The following is a 22,408-nucleotide window of genomic DNA, read 5'->3' on the forward strand; positions in this document are numbered from 1 at the left end:
CTGCTTTTCATCCACGCTTGAATGGATTAATCTTAACCTACTCGCTCACTTAATGTAGCTTAAGGCATGTAAACATCATAAAACAAATTACTACTGATCAGTAGTTTTATTGATAACAGTAAAGCCAAGAAATGTTTTAATTAATGACTTATTCAGGCATGACAATGTATTACATCTTAATTTGACTCCTCACTCAACTGGATTTTGTTATTTTGGAGACTCATGCAGGGTTTAAAGTACAGTGTCATGTAGAAACATTTTTATATTTTTATCATGAAATCATTTATTAGTCAAAGAGAGAGGAGCTTTCCTGTAGCAGTGCTTTTCAAACCTTTTACACTAAAGACTTAATAGCAAGTGCCTGACCCACACAACAAAGCCTTAACTATCAAATCCATGCACTGTATAAATGCTCCTGCTGTTATGGCCATCGCTGTCTTGGCAAAGATGTAAGCTTTACTTGGGATAAACTAGAGCTCCTGCTCTGCAGCCTCAATACTCCACTAATAGAAACCTTCAATATTTGATGAGCTCCGGTTTGAAGACTTGCATGTAGCTGACAGTTAGTCCAGATGAAGAGCTGTGTGCAGCCTCAGGTCAGAGCGGTTTAGGCAGCACATCTTTGAACGTCTTCAGATCTTTCTCCTGGCTCAACAGATTTATCTGAGACTGTGTTATCGCCACTTGCTTGTAAACCCAACACTCTGCCTACAGTAAGAGGATATCTTACAAGAAAATCTGTGCTGCCTCCTAAGTGATCACCACAAATGTCTAAGGAGTTTTGTTTTTCACAAGAAGGGGAGAATAAAGCTTTGCCTCTTGAACATGTTGTCATGGTTTATTGAACAGAGTTGAGGTAATCTTAAATAATTAACAGCTAAATTATGACATCGTCACCCAAGGGGGAAACTGTGGATTATCATGTGCAGTACTTGTGTACAAAAATGTTTCAGACATCACATGTTTGGTAAACGTGGCCACACATATACAGACATTGTGGTGCTTACTTCAGTGCCACTATATTTTGTCTTCACTTTGAATTGAAGGAAGAGTAGAGTCCTTGATTATGGTGATATAATCTACAGACATGCTGCTGCCTCCACTCTTAATCCCTCGACTCAGTTTATCATTCTGTCCTCAGATTCATTATGGGAGACGACGCTCACCATTGTCTTCTGTATAACAAAGCTGGTTGGTCCTCTTTGGCACATCCATAAACCCCTTATTGGACATTCGCCACCCTATTTAACATCTATGCTGAACTGGATCACAGGAGCCAAACAAATTGTCTTATATCAAGTCGCACGGGTTTATTCTGAACTTTGAAAATTTGCCTTTACCTTTTGTGCATCAAACACATGAATTATCGACAACGCGTTGTCATGAGCAACCCTTGCTACACCTATTGTGCAATTGTTTTCACTGAGTATTGTCCTCTTTTGAGTTTATTTTCTTTCTTTAAAAAAAAAAATGCATATTTCTCTGTATGTCACCATCACTTATTGATTTTCAAGGCTTAACTAAAGGTTTTGACTGAATTGAATTGAACTTCATTATATGATTATATATAATAATAGCTGAAACCATGCCTTCATTTTCTTTCTTTCTGTCTGGGCATTTGTGTGCATACACGCACATACATGAAACCTCCACATCAGCGAGCACTCCTTGAACAGAAGCAGAAGAAGAAGAGGCAGGAGCCTCTGATGGTCCAGTCTAATGTGGACGGGAGATCTCGCACTCGTCGGACCAAACAGAGTGAGGAACAGGCTCCGCTGGTGGAATCTTACCTCAGCAGCAACAGCAGCACCATCTACCACGGTAAATAAGACCAGCACTCCTCTGCGGCTCTGCTGATTCAGAAAGCTGAAACAGAGCATTTAGGAAACACTACATTGAACAAATACAGATGGTAGACTGTTTGTTTGATGAGTCAGTCTTATTTACAGGAAGTATTTGTTGTTGTTCTGAAAGAGATTTTATTCTTATGCAGCTTCCTTTCCCCAGTTAGACTAGTATTCTACCAGCAATATAAAACAAACTATGAAAATCGTTGAATATAAAAAAAAAAGAACTGCAAAACTGTTGCAAATATTGCCATTTTAAATTAGAGCTCATGTAGAAGCAATACAACACACTGTGCCATCTATTGCAGGCGCTTCCATTGTGCTGTAAGTCTATCCACTCGAGAGCAGAAGAGGTTTTAGGCTGCTGATTGATGAGGTCTTCTTATCTACACGCAGAGACCAGAGCAGCCATTTAATCCCCAGTTCTGAGGGCCAGTTTCTGGGCTCAAGGCCACAAACTGTCACATTTCATAGAGGGAGAAAATGCAATATATTGACAAACTATGTACTATGTGCACTAGGTTAATATTTTTATGGAAAGAAGGATGATGACAACCTCATCACCACTTATGACCTCATCATGTCCATTCACAAGCAGGAAGTGGATGTTTTTTACATTTAGTGACTCTGAACTCTTTGAAATAAAAATATATTTGTTTTACTGAATTATGTGACCATTTTGCCATTTATTAATTTACATTTTAATATTATTATTTCATGCAAGAGTTGAATAAAACTTTCTTGTCCTATCAGACGAATAACAGTGCTCTGTATTAACTGTTATATCCTGACATATGACATTTCTGCCAAGCATCATGTTTCTGTTTCTGTTTTTTGTCAACTACTTGTCATTTGTGCTCTTTTCCTTTTTTCTCCATTTCTGCCCATCCGCCCTGCTCACCCTGCATGTGCCACTGTGCTCAGTGCAAGAAGCTGAGCAGGAGGAGGTGAAGGTGATAGCGGACACACAGCCACCTCGCTCAGCCAAAAAGGGCAAAGCATCGGCCAGCTCCACTCCGCAGACAGGCAGCGACAAGAAGGAGAGGAAGGGGAAGCACAAAGGTCAGCGTGCCAGTATTAAGACAAATGGGCAGACAGCAGAGTGAAGAATAGATAGACCTGAGGTGAATGGACAGACATGCTGCAAGAAAGACTGATTGAATTAGAGAGGAGGGGGGCAAAATAAACGGGAGATATGAACAGTAGAAACACACCAGTCCTCATTTTCTGCGAAATTCGGATATTGTTTTTAAAAATATTGTTCTTGATGTTCACATATTCATGTTTTAACAAAGAGCTGATATAAGTCATAAAAAGCACTACACTACATGAAAGACAAGAGGCAAAGTACTGAGGAAGCAGCAGCTGCGACTGTCCATTCAGGACTCTCTTTACTCTTTACAATCCTCAGATAATGGCTCGACCGCTGATTTTTCAAGGCACATCTGGCAACAAACACAGCCAGTGAAGCTGGCCTCTTAGCCACCGCTGTGGTGCTATGCTCGTCAGAGCTGAACTGTCTGTGATGATGAATGACAGTGTGAGTGCTGTCAGCCTTCTGACACACCACAAGTAGAGACACAATTAGTCTTGAGAGGGAAGTGGAGGAAATACTGAGTGCTTTCATTGGTCCCCCCTGCTCCTATGCTTTCCCCCACAGTATGTCACAGCAGGTTAAACACTGTGCAGTGTAATACATGAAATATTTGCCGATAAGATTTAGACACATAAGAATCATTATAGAACAATAAGGAGCTGAAACACAGCAGATGCTCATCTTTAGAGTGCATTTGTCCCAGAAAAAAAAGGAAAAAAGCTAATGGGATTCCACAGGGGTAAATGATTAATCAGGCCAGTAGCGTCAAACTCACCACTGATGGACCTGTCTCACCCCTCCTTCTGTCTCACTCTCTGACTGTCTCAAGTGTGAGCTCACAGCATCAGGAGAGCTTCGCAAAGCTGCTATGCACTCATTAATAGATCAGCTGCATCAAGGCTGCAGAACAGATAAAAACACTGCAGGTTGTTGATGTTGTCATTCAGGCTGCTCCATAAATAAATAAAATGTGAAATGAAGTATCCAATAAATACTATTCATTTGGATTGAGAACAAAAACCCAAATCTTAACAAAGCACACCTGTTCTAAGCCAGGCTTCCAATGATGGAATAAAATACACAAGCTGTTTAAACATGTACAGATTGATCCCACATTGAGCCCACTGACTAATCTGTCAGTATCGATCAGAAATATGTCGAAAAATCGTACAATGTCTCCACGTACCTGTGGCTAAATCTGTTGTATTGAATTGCAACAATGAAGACATGAAAACAAATCTAAAGGAATACCCCATGTTTTTTCATTAGACACTAGATTTCTATATGTGCACCACTGAGGGGAAAGGAATAAAAGGACAAGGGACCACATGAGAAACCAGCTGAATGCCTTGAGCAGCATGGTCATAATGGTCTTCGTCTTACACAATAGAAGCTAATTGAACAGTATAAAAAGTCAGCAAAACAATTACTTTATAAACCTGAGAATAGAATAGAGACCATCCAGCAAGTGTGGACTACATACCTGCTTTGTTGTTATATAACTTCACTTGTTTACTGCATGTTAACATGAGATTCTGATTATTAGTGCAGCCGTATTCTGATGGAGTGTGTTTTTGTGGGATTGTGGCTCAGCAGCTATCGATGGCCTGGCTTCCCAGCAGGATGATGGTCAGATCCAGATCCTGACAGTGGGTCACAGCACCGCGGAGGAGGGCGAGGCAGAGCCTGTCATGAGCTGCACTCAGTCCCAGAGTAAACAGGACCTGCGCGTCACCATGCTCAAGAAAGGTACTGCCACCGTTCAAGAACGGTTCCGTCACTGCATCTGCAATAGCACAACCATGAGTCCACATTTACACCCACGGCATTCTGCTCCACTGCTGCGGCGTGATGGTAGGAGCGCGAAACACACTGAATCATGTTAGAGCTGCAAATAGAAATGTCATTTTAAGGCCCAGTGTCAGAATGCTATAATTCAGACATTGAATTATGACACTGACATATTTTTCTGCCTCCATATTTTTTCTTTCTGTAAACATGGATAACGAGTGCTTTCATTCATTATTTACATAACAAACACAGGATACTTTAGCCTACAGGGAGCACTAGATTGAGATTGTAGACATTTATCTTTAACAGCACACCTCTTCTTTGCAAGTCTTCCACCAATTTTAAAAGACACAAGCTGTTCATACAGCATCCATCACAGATATGTTAAAAAACGTGAATTATTAGGTTTTGGCCTTAAATGTGAATTTTACTGAAAGCCCCAGTGGGTTTCCACTGATTTCTGACACCTGATCCCATAGATCATTTAATAGAAGCATGTGGTTATTCTTTTTAAACCTCAAACTGTGAAGATGTTTGTTTGTTTGTTTTTTTAAGTTTCAAGCCACCTCTAAAGCAATGATCTGTGAGAGAGCCTGTCAGAGGCTACATTTACTGCAGCGTTTCATGATCCCAATAACGGCAATGAAAAATCAGTGACGCCTCTTTTTTTGTCTGTGAAAGGTATATCCAGCAGTATGAATTTTGATGAAGAGGAGGACGATGAGGATGAAATTAGCTCCAGTTCCTCACAGCTCAACAGCAATACCAGACCAGGCTCTGCCACAAGCAAGAAGTCATGCAAGGTGAAAATGAAGTTCACAGCACACGTTTACACTCTTTGCATGATGTCTCTCTACTCTGCCCAGCACCCACTGATTTGTTTCACTCAGATGGACTCTGATTAAAACTCTATTTAAGTTTCATGGCTGACGGTACAGTAATAGACCTCATAAATAAAGCACAGTTGCCCTTCGGCTTTTCGTTTTCTTCCATAAACATGCTGGAATTATTTTTGCTATTTCTGGCCTACCGTTTATTCACACACGTCATCTGAAAGTCATTTTGCTGTGTAGGTTACTGTGCAGGTGATACGTTTGCAGGTGGTGGAACAATAATCTCACACAGACACCTTATGTGCCTCGAGGAGTTAGAAAGGAAAAACCTGTTGTTTGCTTAGAAGATACACACCTAAGGCAGAGAGCCTTGCCTAGGTGGGCTACTGTGAGCATTAATGTGCGATTTTTGTAATCAAACATACTATTAAGTAGAATGATATGTGCAGTTTTCATCAGTCGTCAGTGCTGTTGTTTCACATACGTCCATCCAGTGAGCCATGGATCGGCATTATATAATGTTTGAGTTTACAGATTTGATTTTCCTCCATTTCAGGTGTGTAACCCTCTTTGAAAACACACCCTCTTTGCAGCCTTTATGCTCTGGCATTGTTCTTATGATAACCATCATTTCTCCTCGCACCTCATTCCACTCTAATTTTTCCCTTCCGTCAGCTCAGTCTTCCATCTTTGTACCAGGTCCTTTTTTAGACACTGTGTGCTAATTCTGAGTCCCAGTGGGCGATTTGATCTTCAGACTCATTACTGTGTTCTAATGAAAGTCAACACTAATGCATCACTTACCAGTTCACCATCTCATGAGGGGTTTTGCCCCGTGTGGGCTGTTTTCACCTCCAGGAGGTCGCGTCAGCGCCGACCCCACCAGTCAATGAGCCTGCCATCGATGTGGATGACCTTGAAGAGTTTTCTCTGCGACCTGCACCTCAGGGGGTCAGAGTGAAGTGCAGAATCACCAGAGATAAGAAGGGCATGGACAGAGGCATGTATCCCACCTACTACCTGCACCTGGAGAGAGAGGATGGCAAGAAGGTGAGTTGAGAGCGGAAACATTGTGACTGTAAACTGTAATTGTAAGTATTTACCAATCCAAACACCTACGTATCGAGTATTGTAACTCGATAGTAACACTGAAAATTGACATTTAATGTAGGGTGTTAATATATATGAATGAAAAAAGTTTGTCAGGATTTTTGTCTGTGGAACAGTGTGTTTGACATAAAATATAGGAGATTTTGTATAGTTTCAAGCTGTGTGTGTACAAATAATTTGATTGTTGTTAAGTGTACTGTTGATGCTCAGACTTCACTTATTTGCTTTCTGACTTTGCTTGTCACAGGTGTTCCTGTTAGCTGGCAGGAAGAGGAAAAAGAGTAAAACATCAAATTACCTCATCTCCATTGATCCCACTGATCTGTCCCGAGGTGGAGAGAGCTTCATCGGTAAACTGAGGTGAGGCTCAGACGTTCACAAGCGAGGACGGAGCGAGGTTCACCACTTTGTGAATACATGATTGTATGAAGGATGGTACTACATGAGCTCAGGAACACTTCGGAAATCTGTTATCAGCAAACACAGTTTGTTTGCAAATGACTGCATGCTGGGTTTGTTTTTTGTTTTTTTTTGGTGCTTTATGTGGCATCCAACTTTTTGAAATCAGGGTTTTAAGTGATGTACATGATCATTTATTTAACTTTTGTATTGTCACTGCTATTTTAGTTTTAATTCCACACATTTATCCACAATTACTAAAACCTTGTTTCAGGCCTTGTTTTATTTGTTTTCATACTTAATGGATATTTAATCATCAATCTAAATAATTGAAATACATTTGGTGTCCAGCCCCATTCCTTTATTTATAAATGCTTTTGAGCCCTAAGAACAGTATGAATGACTGTGTGTGTGCTTGTAGCTGCTAAGGGATGAATCATGTACAAATCAGGAATAGCAGAACTGCTTATTTATGACTATGTGAACAGCACCCTTCTATTAATATTGACATACCTGTGTTTTTTTCACCACTCAGTTTTTAAATTCTATGTATATACATTCCTCATAAATATACATTGGCTGTAAACTCCAGCAAGGCCCCAACAAGACTGGTAGGAAGTGAATAGTGAAATAATCTGTAGAGACATCTTCAAGGCTGGGTTATTGGCTCCATGGAAACTCCTAGGGAGCTTAATCAAATATGGCTCTGTGAAGCCTTTAATCTTCAGACCTGGCCTGATCATTGGTCGATGCAATGCTCAAACCTTTGCAATCACAATCTCAGTTGATTGATTGAGATCTAAATTTAAATGAACAGTGACCTTTCATCAAGTGCTTCTCAAGAGTCTCCCTCAAGGACTAAATGACGTATGGCCTATCAGAGGTAAACAGTCAGCTGTTTAAAGCTGTGGCTTTGAAAAAACATTGCAAAGGTATTGCAAAGGTATCATACAACTTACCTACAATGCACACAAACATGTGGAGCTCACAGTCACTGATTTAATATGAGTCTACTGAGAAATGCAAACAGAGCAAAATAAGATCATTTATTTCATCTCAGGAAGTATAGCTAGTCAAAAAACCTGAATATCCAGTTGTGTCAATCATGCAGATCCAACATCAGATTCTGCTTTTTCAGAGCTTTGCTAACTCTATCATATCTCCCAGGCGTTTTTTGTGAATCATATTACTACTTTGCTTTAAACATACAAAACCTTCTGGAAATCATGTGATCAAAGGGTCATGGTATGAGAATAACTCACTTGTGTGAAGACTGCTGTCATGCATAAATTAGATTTACTGTGCACTATAGAAATGACCAGCAAATACTGTCACATACAGTAGCACTGTGAGAAATCATCAGGAAGTGTAAAGGCTTGTAGAAATTGTCTGTGCACTGTATGGGGAAGCATATCCTCAACTAATAAATCTATATATTCAGATATTGTAAATTATTTACATGGTCTGTGCATAAAGCAGCAAGATGCTGCCATATTTGCACCATTTCATAGTAATGCTACTAATGCACACAGATGAGCACAGTTACAGTACAGCATATTCCCCACTAGAGGCAGTATTAGACATCTTAAGTCAAGCATTTAAGGTTACAGGGTCAGTATGGCCTTTATTTACAGAAGATAAATAAATGCAATTCCACATCATAGGTACACGTAGCATAGCTACTAACAGGCGAAGCCACTAGCAGGCAAAGCACCAGCCACTGCCCACTTGCTTCCCTGTGTGATGCAGTGACTCACTGTCAGGATCAGGATCCACTCCTCATGCTGGGAAACCAGGCCATCAGTCCCTGCTGAGTCAGAATCCTACAACTGCATCAGAGCATAACAACTGTTCAGCAATCAGAGTGGCATGAAGGAGAGGGGTGGCACTCAAAGGAAACATTTTACAAGAACGTGCTACATGCTGTACATGCTTTCATCAGCTTAAGAGGGTGAAGTATTTATCCGAGGAATCAGTCAACTGGCATTTAATCACAAGTTGGCTATTGTTTATTTGTGGTTGTAATATACAGTTGGCATTGTAGCATTCGCTAATATCATATTACACAATCTGGATACAGATTTGTCATGCAGAGACACAGTGGAAAAGGCCCCTTTCAGTGCTCTTCACACGTTGTTTCTCTCAGCCATGCCAACAGAGACACACACAGGATCAGACCTCTTCATGCTGCTTTGTTTTCTCTGCAGGTCTAACCTCATGGGAACCAAGTTCACTGTATACGACAGCGGTCTGAACCCTATGAAGAGCACCACCAGCCTCGAAGCTAGCAACCTGCGCCAAGAGCTAGCAGCCATTTGCTATGTGAGTTGGTCAAAATGCTCCTTGACCCCAGGTTGTACTTTCATGTCTTTGAAGACAAATGTTAAGCGATGAGTTGGCAATAAGATAATTCAGTGTGACTGCATATATAGAGATAGAAAACTTGATTAGGACTTACATTGTTTGAAGTAATGTAATTTTTCTAACAATCCACTGGACATGGAAAGATTTAATCCTAAAGGTCTAAAGGAATAAGCATATGACTGACTGCTTATGTAATTTTATTTGCTTTGAAAATAGGACATCCAGGTTAATGTTTCTGCTGGCCTTTGAAATACACAGTTCCATTTAGAGAGACCAACTCAGATAATCAGATAAAGACATCCATGTAAGAAACTGAGGAGTCAGAGTATTGCCATAATCAGGCTGATATCAAGTTATCATCTATGCTTGTATAAATCTAGTTGCATATTTATAAAGGAGAGGGGTCTTAACTTTCAATAGTCTACAGTAACACCAAGTACAGTAGAAAGTGCAGTGCATGGTTCTTCAGACTGATCAATCTAAATGTGTCTCCTGCTGTGATTAAATATATATCTAGGACAATAATATACTGTCACAAGTTATTAAAGATCTGTTGGGTGAACATGCTTACAATACAGTTTATCATCTGTTCAATTCAGGAAACCAATGTCTTAGGATTCAAAGGACCTCGCAAAATGAGCGTCATCATTCCTGGAATGAACATGGATCACGAGAGAGTATCTATTCGCCCACGAAATGTTTGTGTTATCTAATTTGCTCAATAAACACATCTGTGCTGACCAATTCAACCTCTTCTAATTCTCATATAATCAATCTGGTGTCTATGATGTCTGCGATCCACATTCTACCCCTCTTCATTACAGGACCATGAGTCACTGCTGGCCAGGTGGCAGAACAAGAACACAGAGAGCGTGATTGAACTTCACAACAAGACGCCTGTGTGGAACGATGACACACAATCCTATGTGCTCAACTTCCACGGCAGAGTCACTCAGGCCTCCGTCAAGAATTTCCAAATCATCCATGACAATGACCGTGAGTTCCACACCTCTTCATCTCTAGAAACAGATACTGCATCTGCACGTGAATGCAGAATCTATATGCAAGTTTTTGGAGTTTGAAGCATTCCGGTTTCCATTTGTAGTCCGAATGTAGTCTGAGTACTATTGACCAATCACATTTGAGGTGACTTTGGTTGCATGACAGTATACAGAAACAGAAGAAGCAGAAATGCAGTCTCAGAACCCATCAGCTATTACCTGATGACGATTTAGCTTTTTATTCGTTTTTTTCCTTTAAAGCAATTTTTGGTATAAAAAAACAAATCACATAAACAGACTACTCAATCGAGGGAGCGGCTGAGCAGCAACTCCCATGTTCTGCAAGGTAGAATTACTGTTTTTGTCAAAGGAGTCTGGTGGCTTTGAACCGAGCGATGTGACGGCTGCTTCTGGTTAAACAAAAAGCATCCTTCTGTAGGAATCCTTCTAATAATGTTGTCAGACATTTAGAAAAACAGTCTGAGCCTATAATTGGCCAAAACAAGCACTTTTAGTGGGCGTACTTTGACAGCTAGCTGCATTTGGCTGCAAGGATTACATCACAGCCATTGTAATCTGTATCTGAATGTGCTATTCGGAGAAGAAAAAACATGCAAGGTGTAAAAGCATCGTAATCAGAATGTCATCAGATCTGTTTGACCACATCTGGAGGTTCTGGCTGGCGTGGTGTTCAGATCTTAGTTAGATGTGAACACAATCCGTGCAACATGCTGGCAACTGAACTGCGAGAAAAAAAACGAATGAATACTGATTTGAAATGAATGATATACAGGAAGAAATAACTGTGTGTGCGATGGTGTGTGTTGCACTTATCTATGTGTCCCCTAACTTACAAAACTCTGTGAGTTTGAAAGGCAGGATCTGATCTCAATGAGGACAATGAGAACGCATTAAAAATACCAGGAGAAAACACATAGGCAAGGTCGGAGCGTGCATTATCCGAATAACTTATGTAGATAGAGATCTCATTTTAATACCAGGTGTAAATAGTTGTTAGACAGTAAAACATCTAAAAATTGGGCCCAGGTTTGAAAATACAAGAATTACCCTCAAGGTGAGGGATATGAAGAAGAGAAGAAGAGAGTTTTGTGACACAATTTAATTCGGAAAGGAGGGTGAAGCTGCATATTAGTCATTTTTATCTTTTTTTTGTTTTAAGTCCTAAAATCTGCCTGTAGTTATTCATTATGGATTTAATTATTTGTTTCATAATAACTTATTTTTATTTAACTTTGAATGCTTTAGATCTCCATAATTAAGTTCTCTGTAGTATTGTTTGGAAGCAGCTTGTCCAAAATATGTTTCCTGGTTCTTCTCCTCTGCAGCTGATTACATTGTGATGCAGTTTGGGCGTGTAGCAGAAGATGTCTTCACCATGGACTATAATTACCCAATGTGTGCCCTGCAAGCCTTTGCCATTGCGCTTTCCAGCTTTGACAGCAAGTTAGCCTGTGAATAGATCCCAGCCTGAAGTTCAGTGGAGAACTGATCCATCTGTCCTCTCAACAAGGGCTGTTGATGTGTCCCTGGGGCTGGTTTGAGATCTCCAGATCACCCAGCACCTTGGAAGTCCTGCATATTCCAAAATGCTTCATGGGCTTCATGTTTTGTGTGTGTGTGTGTGTGTGTGTGTGTGTGTGTGTGTGTGTGTGTGTGTGTGTGTGTGTGTGTGTGTTGGGGGTGGGGGGGTGGGACCTCGGGATGGTCTTGGTCAGTGGAACAAAACAAGCACAAAGAGGAATCCACTTTCAAAATCACTTGTTTGTTTTGATAAGTATAGTCATTTTGTACTGTACTTGCATTATGAAAACAAACACTGTTCCTTTATGTAGTTGTTAGAGAAATTTAACCTTTCTTTATCTGTAAAATATAACTAACAATTCCACATCTGTAAGTTTTAAAAGTTAACTGGAATTTCTGTAATCTGCCACACAAAAAACACAATGTCGCACTCTTCCTCGAGCATGAGTACTGCTTATATAGTTACTGAACTAAAAAATAACATGCACGCCACAATATATTTATTTTGTTATTTATGTATTTATTACATGTTAATTTTGTTTTCTGTTATCATCCGCAATGATTTTAGCAGTAATAGCTCCATGGAGCTGCAAGCACATGAATTAGCATCACAAGAAGGAATATCTCTTGTATCCACACAAACAGTCAGCGACGTTGGTCGTGGCCAGGGCAAAGGCATGTTACACTGTGCTGTGTACCACATACAAACTGTGTCACAGTGTCACGTATGTGAATGTATAGGATGATGGTGCACTTTACTTTGAAGTCTGTAGTGGATGAGATATAGTTGTACATACTTTATCGTGCCTTTGAAGACTAATTCCAGTGTTATGCTTTGGCCATAAATTGAGCTGAGCTTGAATTGGTCTATTCTTGCTGTCCTCACATGAATTGTAGATATTTCTCTGTAGCTACTTTGAATCCAGTCGCCTAATGTGGGGTGTGTTTAGACTGATTAATAGTTGGAGATGCAAAACCTCCAGAAGATAATAATCCAAAGTGCACATCATTGGACAAATTGTCCAGATATATTTAAAGTACATTTAGGGCATACACCACATTACAGTTAAGAGGTGAATTTATTTAGATTGTACTGTAGATCAGGCAACAGAGGAATATAATATCTAAAGCACTCAGGCTTAAAGTTGTGCTCATATCTTCTGATATCTCCTGTCTGGAAAAATAAACCAACAGATTGACTTACTGCCAACAAACACACAGTAACAGTTTCAATCGGCAAACAGCTTCAACACTTGCATATTTCATCTCTTGCTCTTTACATCTATGATTAATTTTATGCTCCACTGAGGTGCAGTTTGGTACATTCCTTATCTGACTGGCTGTATGTTTCTATATCATGTGGTTTATTGCTGTTCACATTTTTACTCAAACTATTATTCCTCTTGTTCCTTAATGGGGCAGTATCCTTTCTCAAATATCTGATAGTATTTTGTATTTTATGACCTTTAAAAAAAAAATGTTGAATGAAGGCAAAGAACAATCTCTGATTCCGCTGTTGTTACTGTGGGTTATGAGGAATTCTTTATCAAATGTGCTATTCTTGTACTCAATTGTGTTCTAACTATTTTAAATTTCTATTTTAAAATTGTTGATACTCTCGCTGTAAAGTCTGCTTTTCATACATGTGTCCAGGAACCAAAGGTTCTTTCACTTTCTGTTTTTAGTGCTCTCGTTGTAATGTACAGTAAATGGTGTACAATTTACTGTGGTGGTATAGACACAGTCCTTTGATCATGGAAAAAATAAAACTTCAGTGAGTCAAAATATGCATTCATTTCTCTCTCTCTCTCAAAAAAAAAAGTCCACATCCAGAAAATCATATCAGTTGCCTTGTTCAGAGCCATTTTTGTGATTAATGTAACATTTATTTTAATTAACTTAGTCAAAATCTGTGAATTGTTTACAGTGGAGAGTTACAAAGCTACAATGCATGGAAGCAGTAGAACATAAAACACACTGAGAAAAAGTTTATTTGAAGTTGAGGAGCAATGTTGTCTTTATTGTGTGAGTCTGATATTTTTTACAACATGAACAAAAAAGGTTGCATAGCTGTAAAAATGCAGTACTTCAGAGAAACTGGCTAACCTACAACCTCCCCACCTAGCTAATACTTCAGGAGTGGCAGTGTGATGTGCAATCAGGATCCAATGTTTAGTACGACACTGGTTACAGCTGCATTTTGCAAGATTTGTTGTGACTTTTTCTTTCTTTTGCTGATCATATTTTCAGCTTTGCCTTTTTTGTATTATCACATAGAGACCTCTGACCATGAAGGTTACTGCTTGATCTTACCATTACATCCACTCATCAGTGTCTCTTGTCCTCTGACAGAAAGATTCAACTTCTGACTCAGTTGTTTTGATATCCCTTTCTTTATGTCTGTCAGTGATCATCTCAAACTGGGAGTAGGTGTTTTTTGGGAATCGTAATCCATAAAGATGCTAGTCTTTGACATTTTTGTTCTACACTAGCACACATTGATACACATTCATTAAACATTGCTCATGTTCAGAGATAGATGTCAAAGATGTCTCAGAAAAATAAATATGTAACTGCTGTAACCCTAAACTAAAAAAAGTACTATATACTGTACAGTATGGTAGATAGATAGATAGATAGATAGATAGATAGATAGATAGATAGATAGATAGATAGATAGATAGATAGATAGATAGATAGATAGATAGATAGATAGATAGATAGATAGATGTGTATATGTGTGTGTGTGTGTATGTTCAAAGTCATTTTATAATGACATTGTAATGTTCCTTACAAATGTAAATAATAATAATAATAATAATAATAATAATAATAATAATAATGAAAGTAGACCTTTCCTGCTGCTGACATTTTGAAGAAGTACAGGTGTAACCAATAATATTGATTATGGAATTGCCTGTTTAGGTGCCAAGCCAGTGAGAAAACATGCACGATGTGAAGGCTCTGCAACTGGAATATCTTAATGATTTGCATTGCTATTGTTACCAGTTACAAGAACTCTGAGGCTGTTGAGAATGATGTGTGCTATGATGCTTTTAGAAGATGAAGTTATACTTTATACTTTTTAGAGACACTGAATTAAATTTTAAAGCATTTTTCTCATAATCTGTCCTGTAAACAAACAGCAAAGTGAGAGCTAAAATGTTTTGCTTTATGTTGATTGTAACAATGCTTTCACATCAGCTTCCGTTTCTGATGATTCAAGATTGAGGCCATTCATATTGTTATTGCTTTTGTCCAACATGCGACAAGTGTAATATTTTGTTTTTCCCCAATAATACTGAAACATTTCATTGCCTTTGGCACACAGTTGTCTGTTAGTCCCTGGCCCTTGTGCTGTTGCAGTTTGCTGCTCCTAAACAGTGAAGATCGATCAAGTGCAGAAGACGGATTTCCCTTCAGTATTTAATAAAGTGTAACTTAATCACATCAATCACTGGAGGCAGCAATGCAAAAAAGCAGTTAATGAATTAATGTTGGCATGTCACTTGACATCTGTGGCAGCTGAGATCTATTTTATCACATCCTTCCTATCTTACTGCACTGATCTGTTTTTAGAAATGCTCTGTATATTAGCATGAGATTTACTCTGCCACCAATTTCCAAAAGCCTTCTCCACCACAGCCCCCACCTGCTTTGCTGAGTACACACTGGATGGTTCTTATTTCTATGATTATTCTTTCTGGGGGTCTATTTGCAATGCTCCCTGGATGTTATTTATCATGTCGCTGTGTATTGTAAGCTGTCATGCCGCATTACTGCAACAGGGAGCGTCCCCAAGAGTGGAGCCATATTGGACCACCAGGTGGAGCCAGATATTGCATGAGTGTGTTACACACTGCTCACGCAATTCTCAGTTCATGCTGTGAGCCCCCCATGGCTTCTTTGGGACATGTAACACATTTTCTGATTCAATGGTAATAACAATAGTGTCATATAAAGTTTATCTGGGATGAACATTCTGTGGGTCTGCAGAATTACTTTATTAGGAGTCTATAATGCCTTTCTTGAGTCTAAAAACAAAAGAGCAGTCATTAACTTTATAATGACTTTGAGTTCCTGAAATTGTTTCAAAGGCTCTGTAAACCCACACAGGTGTTTTAAACTAACCCGACTGATGGGATTTCAGCTCAGGTTCAAGTTGGGTGGAGCAATTATGTGAGGTCACCGGTCTCAACTTACCGATACAAGGGTGCAACTAGAGACAGGCTGTGAGATGTCTAAATGTCAGGCACAGTTTGTGCACACTTTGACTGGCCTAAAAAGAGGTATAATCTGGCATATGAGTGAAAACACCGGTGTTGGGTAGACCATGACTGTGCAGGGCCTTTAAAGAACAGTCTGCCATTGAATATGATGTATGTCATAAAAATGTTCCAAATCTGTTTTACCAGAAAAAGGAAATGTGAGAAGCCCTCTGAATGGAAAACTACAACTGTAACTGCTTAAATTCTCCTTAAGCCTGATCTTGGATATCAAATCTAAACTGGAAATAGAAGAGGCTCTACATTAAAACATACATAACAAGCATTAGAAGCTACAATTTGAAACACTGACTCCACGGTATGTTTAAAAACTCATTTTAAGTTATTGCAGAAGTCCTTTATGTCTCTCTCCGGTTCCGCATCCTCAGCCCACTCACCGTGACATCTTTAGGCATGTCTGCATGGATACCACCATCACCCTCCACAGGCGCTGACATCAACAGATACTCTTCATTATCCTCCTCCGCTTCTTCCTCTGGGTTGGGACAACCCTCACAGCTGAACTGCAGGCTCTCTGCCTCCATCACTGGATCATCTTCATCAGCCTCGTCCTCCTCTTCCACCTCTGTCCCCTCATCGTCTTCCTCCACCTCGTCTTCCTTTTCTTCTTCCTCCTCTTCATAAGTATCCTCTTTCGGGTAGTGGAACACATCTCTGTGGTCACTGAAGCTTATTTGCTTCTTCCCGTTGTAACACTGTAGCTCTTTGAACACCTCCAAACCGGTTCTCTCCTGCTTTCTGTCTGCAGCTGGCTGGGATGGAGGAAGACTGAGCAAATTCCGTTTCTCTGCCTCCTCTTCCTCTTCTTCTTCCTCCTCATCCTCCTCCTCCTCTTCCTCCACTTCTTCTTCTTTATCCTCATCTTCCTCCTCCTCTTCCTCTCCATCCTCCTCCTCCTCTACTTCCTCTTCATCCTCCTCTCGCACTATGGATAGTTTCCTTGCCATAATCTCTTCCTCCTCTTGCTCCATCCTCTCTGCCAGAGCCTCGGCAGTTGGCTGTTGTGGTGGCTCCTCCAGCACAATAGTGTTAAATCTCGGTCTGTCACAGGGCTCATCATACACTGGGTAGGTCTCCTCTGGGTAGCCTGCAACATCATTTGACATACAGTAGTTGATCTCGGGACAAAATCTGCTACTAGAATATGCCACAAAGATACATTTGTAAAATCATTTGAGAGGTTCAGATTTAGGCATGTACCTTCCCAGTCTGCACCATAGGGGACCTCCTCAGCCTCCATCTCCGGGGAGGCCCCCTCCAACCGGCCCTCTTGTATCAACTGTGTGATCTGTCTAAGTTGCCTGAGTAATTTCTCCTCCTTCTTTGATGTTGTAGTTTTACTCTTCCTCCTTCTGCCACTGGAGAGCAACACAGATATAGAATCAGAGTCAGGCAAGATAGCATTGTTATGGTACATCTTCTTCTCAAAGCCCTTAGTGAGTGAGAAGAGTCCCAGCTTAGGGATGTTTTCTGTATCAATACCGTAGATTAATAGAAATCACTTAGATGACATTATTGAATTTTTATTTGCTTGTTAAAATAATTATTTGGCATCAGTATGTCCAAAAGTGGCGTGAGCATTTTCCAACAAACTAACAACTAGATCATTTTTCTTTTCCTTACACATCAGTTTGCTTCACACAACTGATGCTATTATATGACTTGTGGACTTTTTTTAATAAAGTAGCAGCAGTAGCTGTTAAGTAAAATATGCCTGTGGCCTTTCCACCTTTGAATAATTTTCCCTTTCATTTTCAGCCCTTTCATTTCCATGCCAGGTCTAAGCTGATTTATCCCAGTATGAAGTCATTTTTGTGGTTCTTCCATGCTGTGGGCAGTAAAAAGTATAGAAAAAAAAAAAAGTCTTGCCTCCCAGAACCTCGACTCTTTGCAGAGACAATCCTCTCCATCATCTTTTCTGTTTGCAGTAGTCTCGCCTGAAGCCTGGCAAGCTCATAATCGGTTACTTCAAGATTTACAAGAGAAAACATTGTTTTAATATCAAAATATAATGCATTTCTATATCAGCAGTATGTGGACAAATTACATGAAGGTGTGTACAGTTATGTGCTTTGACACACACATGTAAAGGGTGTGTGGCCCAATTGTAATGAAGAACAATAACAAAAGCATGGCACCAATTAATGATTATGTGTTAAAAAAAAAGTCAAATGTTAAACATACATACATATTAGTAATATAGTATTATATTAGCAGGATCCCTATGGCTGTTAAAGACAGCAGATCATTTTTGGAATCACTCTATGTCACATATACTTGAAATTGCTGAAGATACTTACTAATCTTTTTCTCCATGTTTGCGTTGGTTACTGTGGTGTAGGTTCTGGATTTAGTAGTCTTTCCCTTACATGTCAGCTGTTAGGGTTAGGGTTACATAACCCAACATAAAAATGATTATGATTAGATTAATACACCATAGCAATTAATCACTGGTAATTAAAAAAATCTAAGTAAGTAAATGCACATGCCAGTATTGTCACAGAAATCACCATGATATTCTCATAATGCTGTATTTATATCACATAGAGTTAGTGTAGCACATTAAAGATCTGTGTAGTATTATTAAATGTAGTATTTCATATTCATACAGCCTGTATTGTAACCATGTAGCAATTACCTTGTAGATTATGTAGAAGATATAAAGAAAAATCCCAAAGCCATATATGGGTATCACTTGAGCCATCAGGTTGTATTTTTTGCCTTGTCCGATGACTTTCATTTTGGCCATGGTCTCAACACTGTGCGTCATGGAGTAAGAAGTGTCCAGAGCCCACCGTTCAGGGTCGTCTGGCAAGGGCAGCTGATGTGTCACAGGAGGGTAGAACCCAGGTCCAACTGGAGGAGAAAAAATCAGTCAGGATCAACAATTAGAGCAAATTCTTCCTGCAAACATCTCATGGTGATCTCTCTTTGAACCAGTGGTGTATGTAGCTTACTTTCTCATTTTACAAATTAATCATGCAAGTGGTAAAAGCTACAGGAACTACTTCCATCCACCATTGATTGGTGTGTAAATTATTTTGATTTATTTATAAATTGATTTTTTTGTTGTTTTGTCACCAGCACTGCAAGTTTCCTAACATTACACTGATTTCCTGTTTAATCATTATTTACTGGCATCAGGTTAATATTTGGGCGTTTTGGATCAAATAGAATCCAATATATCCAATATTGTTGTTTCAAAAATTTGTTTGGAAATATATAATATATATATAATATTGTATCCTACGTTTCATATCATGGTCGTCTATCCTTTAAAAAAGAACACTTCCCAAAATCACAACAATTTGAACTGGCGAAACTGGCGAAGTTTTGAGAACTATTTTGGTTAGTGAATGATGTCAATAGTTATTGGTTTAGTGCTTATTCCGCCCTCGGTTCCTTTTTGCACCAATCATTTGCTATTACTTATGATTGACAGTCTGTTCCACCTATTACAATCAAGCGCCCACAAACCGGCAGACCAAGCTAATGCAGTGGAATGGTAGTTAACAAGCATGTCCTCACCTGTTTGGCGTGCTGGCCTGCGAAAAAGTGTAGTGTGGTCGTAAAAGTTTGAAATTGCTCATAAGCAAACAATAGCTCTCTTTGTCACGATATAACACCCCAAACAACTGTTCATAACTCTGAAATTATAGCTTAAACACGCGACATTTGTTCCTAGACAAATGCAATGTGAAGATGTTAGCATACTGCTACTAGCAACAAATATAGACGTAAATTGACTGCCATGGACAAACATTTCAATGCTACGAACCACAGGAGGAGTCCTATTCTCCTCAACTTTGGACTAAATGAGACGTGGCTCAAGAGAAGAAAGACTTCTGTGTGGAGTCACAAGGTAAGAAACTGCCATGAAACTAGATTTTGTATTGAGCTTCAACTGTAGTACGACACAGTAGGTGACAGTAACTGTGAGGGAGTAACAGTTCTGAGAAATGTTTGTCTATAAAATGTGTGCGTTGAAGTGATGTTTGTAGCATTTTTTGTTTTTGTTATCTTACTTTATTGATCAGCATAATAGATGTTATTATTTCTGCTCATTTTAAGTTTGTGGTCATTGTATAGGTTATTGATGGTTGAGTTGTGCTTGTAATTTCCTTTCTGTATCAACTGACTCTAAAAGCACTGCTTGATTTGTGTGTAGCAGCTAGCATGTTTCTTTTAACCAATCAACATCCATACAGTGAACAAATTTTAGTTACATCTAGGTAATTATAAAATTAATTAAAACTCCATAAATGAAACTGTTATTCTTTTTACAATTAAGCCACTGCCCAGATGTGAACATTGAAAATTGAATCAGCATTAGGAGAAAAAAAAAAAAAAAAAAAAAAAAAGATGCCCTGCTTTTAAAGTATCCTCCACACTGCTGTTATTCAGAATGACTCAACTCTGTAAAGACTGTGCCATCACAGAGATATCTCTCTGGTCTTGACTGCAGTATTGCTGTTTTGTATGTTTACACATGATCACAGTGGTGTTACAAAGACAATCACATTTTTTTTCACAATATTGCAGAAATCAGCATTTTCCACAAAGCAAATTTTGACTGACAGACTGACTGATTGACTCAACAAATACAGCAGCTTAATCTGTGTCAGTACTTCCATGGTGGTCAAATAAGAGTAATACATAACCTCCAATAATTTCGGCTTTACAGCACTTTGTTTAAAACATAGGATACTTAATCAGAATCAGAAATCCTTTATTATTCATTTAATATGTACTTTAGACATTATTTAAAAATAAATAAATAAAAGGCATTTGAACATGTACAAATGTGCATGTATAAGCACTGTACATCTTTTTTTTAAATTTTAGAATATATATCATGTACATTTTTGATGAAATACATGTTCTTTTTTCCTTCTTATCCATTATATAACATTATAAAGAATGTGTGCGCTATGATGGGGCCTTAGGCCTGACGCACTCGGAATATCCAAAGTAATAGCCAGCAACAACAACAACAACAAAAAGACATCAGAGATGGAGCAGGATGGAGGTGGATGGATGGATGATGATCTGATAAGCCGCCTTACCCTCAGGCTGCCCCATCTCCTTTTTCCCTTTGGGTAAAAGCATTCTGGGCAAGAAGAGAGAAACACAGAGAACAGAGCATGATATCAGAGTAACCTTCTGGCAAGTTGTTATAGACATTTTGGCATAGAAAATGACAGCCGAGCATTTATTTCACTTGAAGAGGAAAGCCAGTGCCTACAGATGTCATCTCTCATCTGGTGACGTTCCTGCCCAGATTAGACCAGATTAGACCAGCTGCCTTCAAGTGCTGTTTGAAATATTGACTACAAATCCCCAAAGAGGGAGCCATCTGACCTAGTGTATGCGTTATTATTATTATTATTAATAATAATAATAATATCACCACCTTTACTTTTCAGCTCCTGTTTTGGAGCCAAACACTTTAGAAAGAAAATCAATTTTCCTCTGCAATGCAATCCCCATTTCAGTCAGTGTTCTACCACATTATTTTGTCCCAAACATAACATGGTGGACCATGGAATTAGCTTGAATGTTATTGTACCAGGTTTGTTGCACATTTTCACATACACATAGCACAATGTGGGGCCATTTTAATTCTAGGATGCACCAAAAGATCCAAAAGTTTGTTAAAAAAAATTAAATATTGAAAATTGCCTTTTTTTTTATTGTTTTGCCATGATCTAGAGTCATTAAAGCCCCACACCGAAGCTGGAAAAGGAGTCAAAACCTTGAATCGTAATAAAGTCATGGATGCTTTTACCCTGAGACTGGTGAGGAAGGAACACCTGGTTTAAGGTAAGGCAGCTCTCTATATTACTTTGTGCTGTGGTTGGTTTAATGACAAGCGTGATCAGTGCTGACTGACATGTGAGACGATGTTGGATTCCAGTCTGCAACTTATTGACAGCTCCCAGCCAGCTTGTTGTAATTCAGGTTTGATAAAAGTGGGAGGCTGATGGCTTTGGATGCATCACTGCATGAATTGTCAGAGAAAAGCAGACATAAGGTTGTAAGTGCTTCACAGGTGTGCCAGTCTCATTTGATATTGCTGCATTTGCTGGGTCAGTGTTGTTATTCCTTCTAGCTGACATCTGTCATTGGACTTGTCATA

At 39.2% G+C, this 22,408-nt stretch overlaps 2 protein-coding genes across 5 annotated transcripts in view; one reads left to right on the forward strand and one right to left on the reverse strand.

Annotated features, from left to right (window-relative positions):
- Positions 1 to 13,768, forward strand: part of tub (TUB bipartite transcription factor) — a 48,376-nt gene extending 34,608 nt beyond the window's left edge. For 2 of the 4 annotated variants that reach the window (XM_070967187.1, XM_070967202.1), the window contains exons 3-12: positions 1,659 to 1,821; positions 2,772 to 2,909; positions 4,540 to 4,692; positions 5,416 to 5,537; positions 6,426 to 6,617; positions 6,925 to 7,037; positions 9,284 to 9,398; positions 10,040 to 10,138; positions 10,265 to 10,436; positions 11,788 to 13,768. In XM_070967187.1, coding sequence (XP_070823288.1) covers positions 1,659 to 1,821; positions 2,772 to 2,909; positions 4,540 to 4,692; positions 5,416 to 5,537; positions 6,426 to 6,617; positions 6,925 to 7,037; positions 9,284 to 9,398; positions 10,040 to 10,138; positions 10,265 to 10,436; positions 11,788 to 11,921 — 1,401 coding nt within the window. In that variant the 3' untranslated portion in view covers positions 11,922 to 13,768. Of the gene's footprint in view, positions 1 to 1,658; positions 1,822 to 2,771; positions 2,910 to 4,536; positions 4,693 to 5,415; positions 5,538 to 6,425; positions 6,618 to 6,924; positions 7,038 to 9,283; positions 9,399 to 10,039; positions 10,139 to 10,264; positions 10,437 to 11,787 lie in introns of all 4 variants that reach the window. The other 2 variants (XM_070967179.1, XM_070967194.1) reach the window with 1 other exon arrangement.
- Positions 13,769 to 15,857: 2,089 nt separating this feature from the next.
- On the reverse strand, positions 15,858 to 21,513 carry ric3a (RIC3 acetylcholine receptor chaperone a). Its single transcript, XM_070965590.1, has 6 exons — positions 21,336 to 21,513; positions 18,908 to 19,125; positions 18,570 to 18,645; positions 18,139 to 18,235; positions 17,470 to 17,627; positions 15,858 to 17,356 (listed from the first exon to the last, which is right to left on the reverse strand). Exons 1-6 carry the CDS (start codon positions 21,451 to 21,453, stop codon positions 16,608 to 16,610), a joined length of 1,416 nt encoding a protein of 471 aa, XP_070821691.1. The 5' UTR covers positions 21,454 to 21,513; the 3' UTR covers positions 15,858 to 16,607.
- Positions 21,514 to 22,408: the final 895 nt, after the last annotated feature.

The sequence above is a fragment of the Chaetodon trifascialis genome, chromosome 1 (genome assembly GCF_039877785.1).
Source record: "Chaetodon trifascialis isolate fChaTrf1 chromosome 1, fChaTrf1.hap1, whole genome shotgun sequence".
NCBI classification, from domain to species: domain Eukaryota; kingdom Metazoa; phylum Chordata; class Actinopteri; order Chaetodontiformes; family Chaetodontidae; genus Chaetodon; species Chaetodon trifascialis.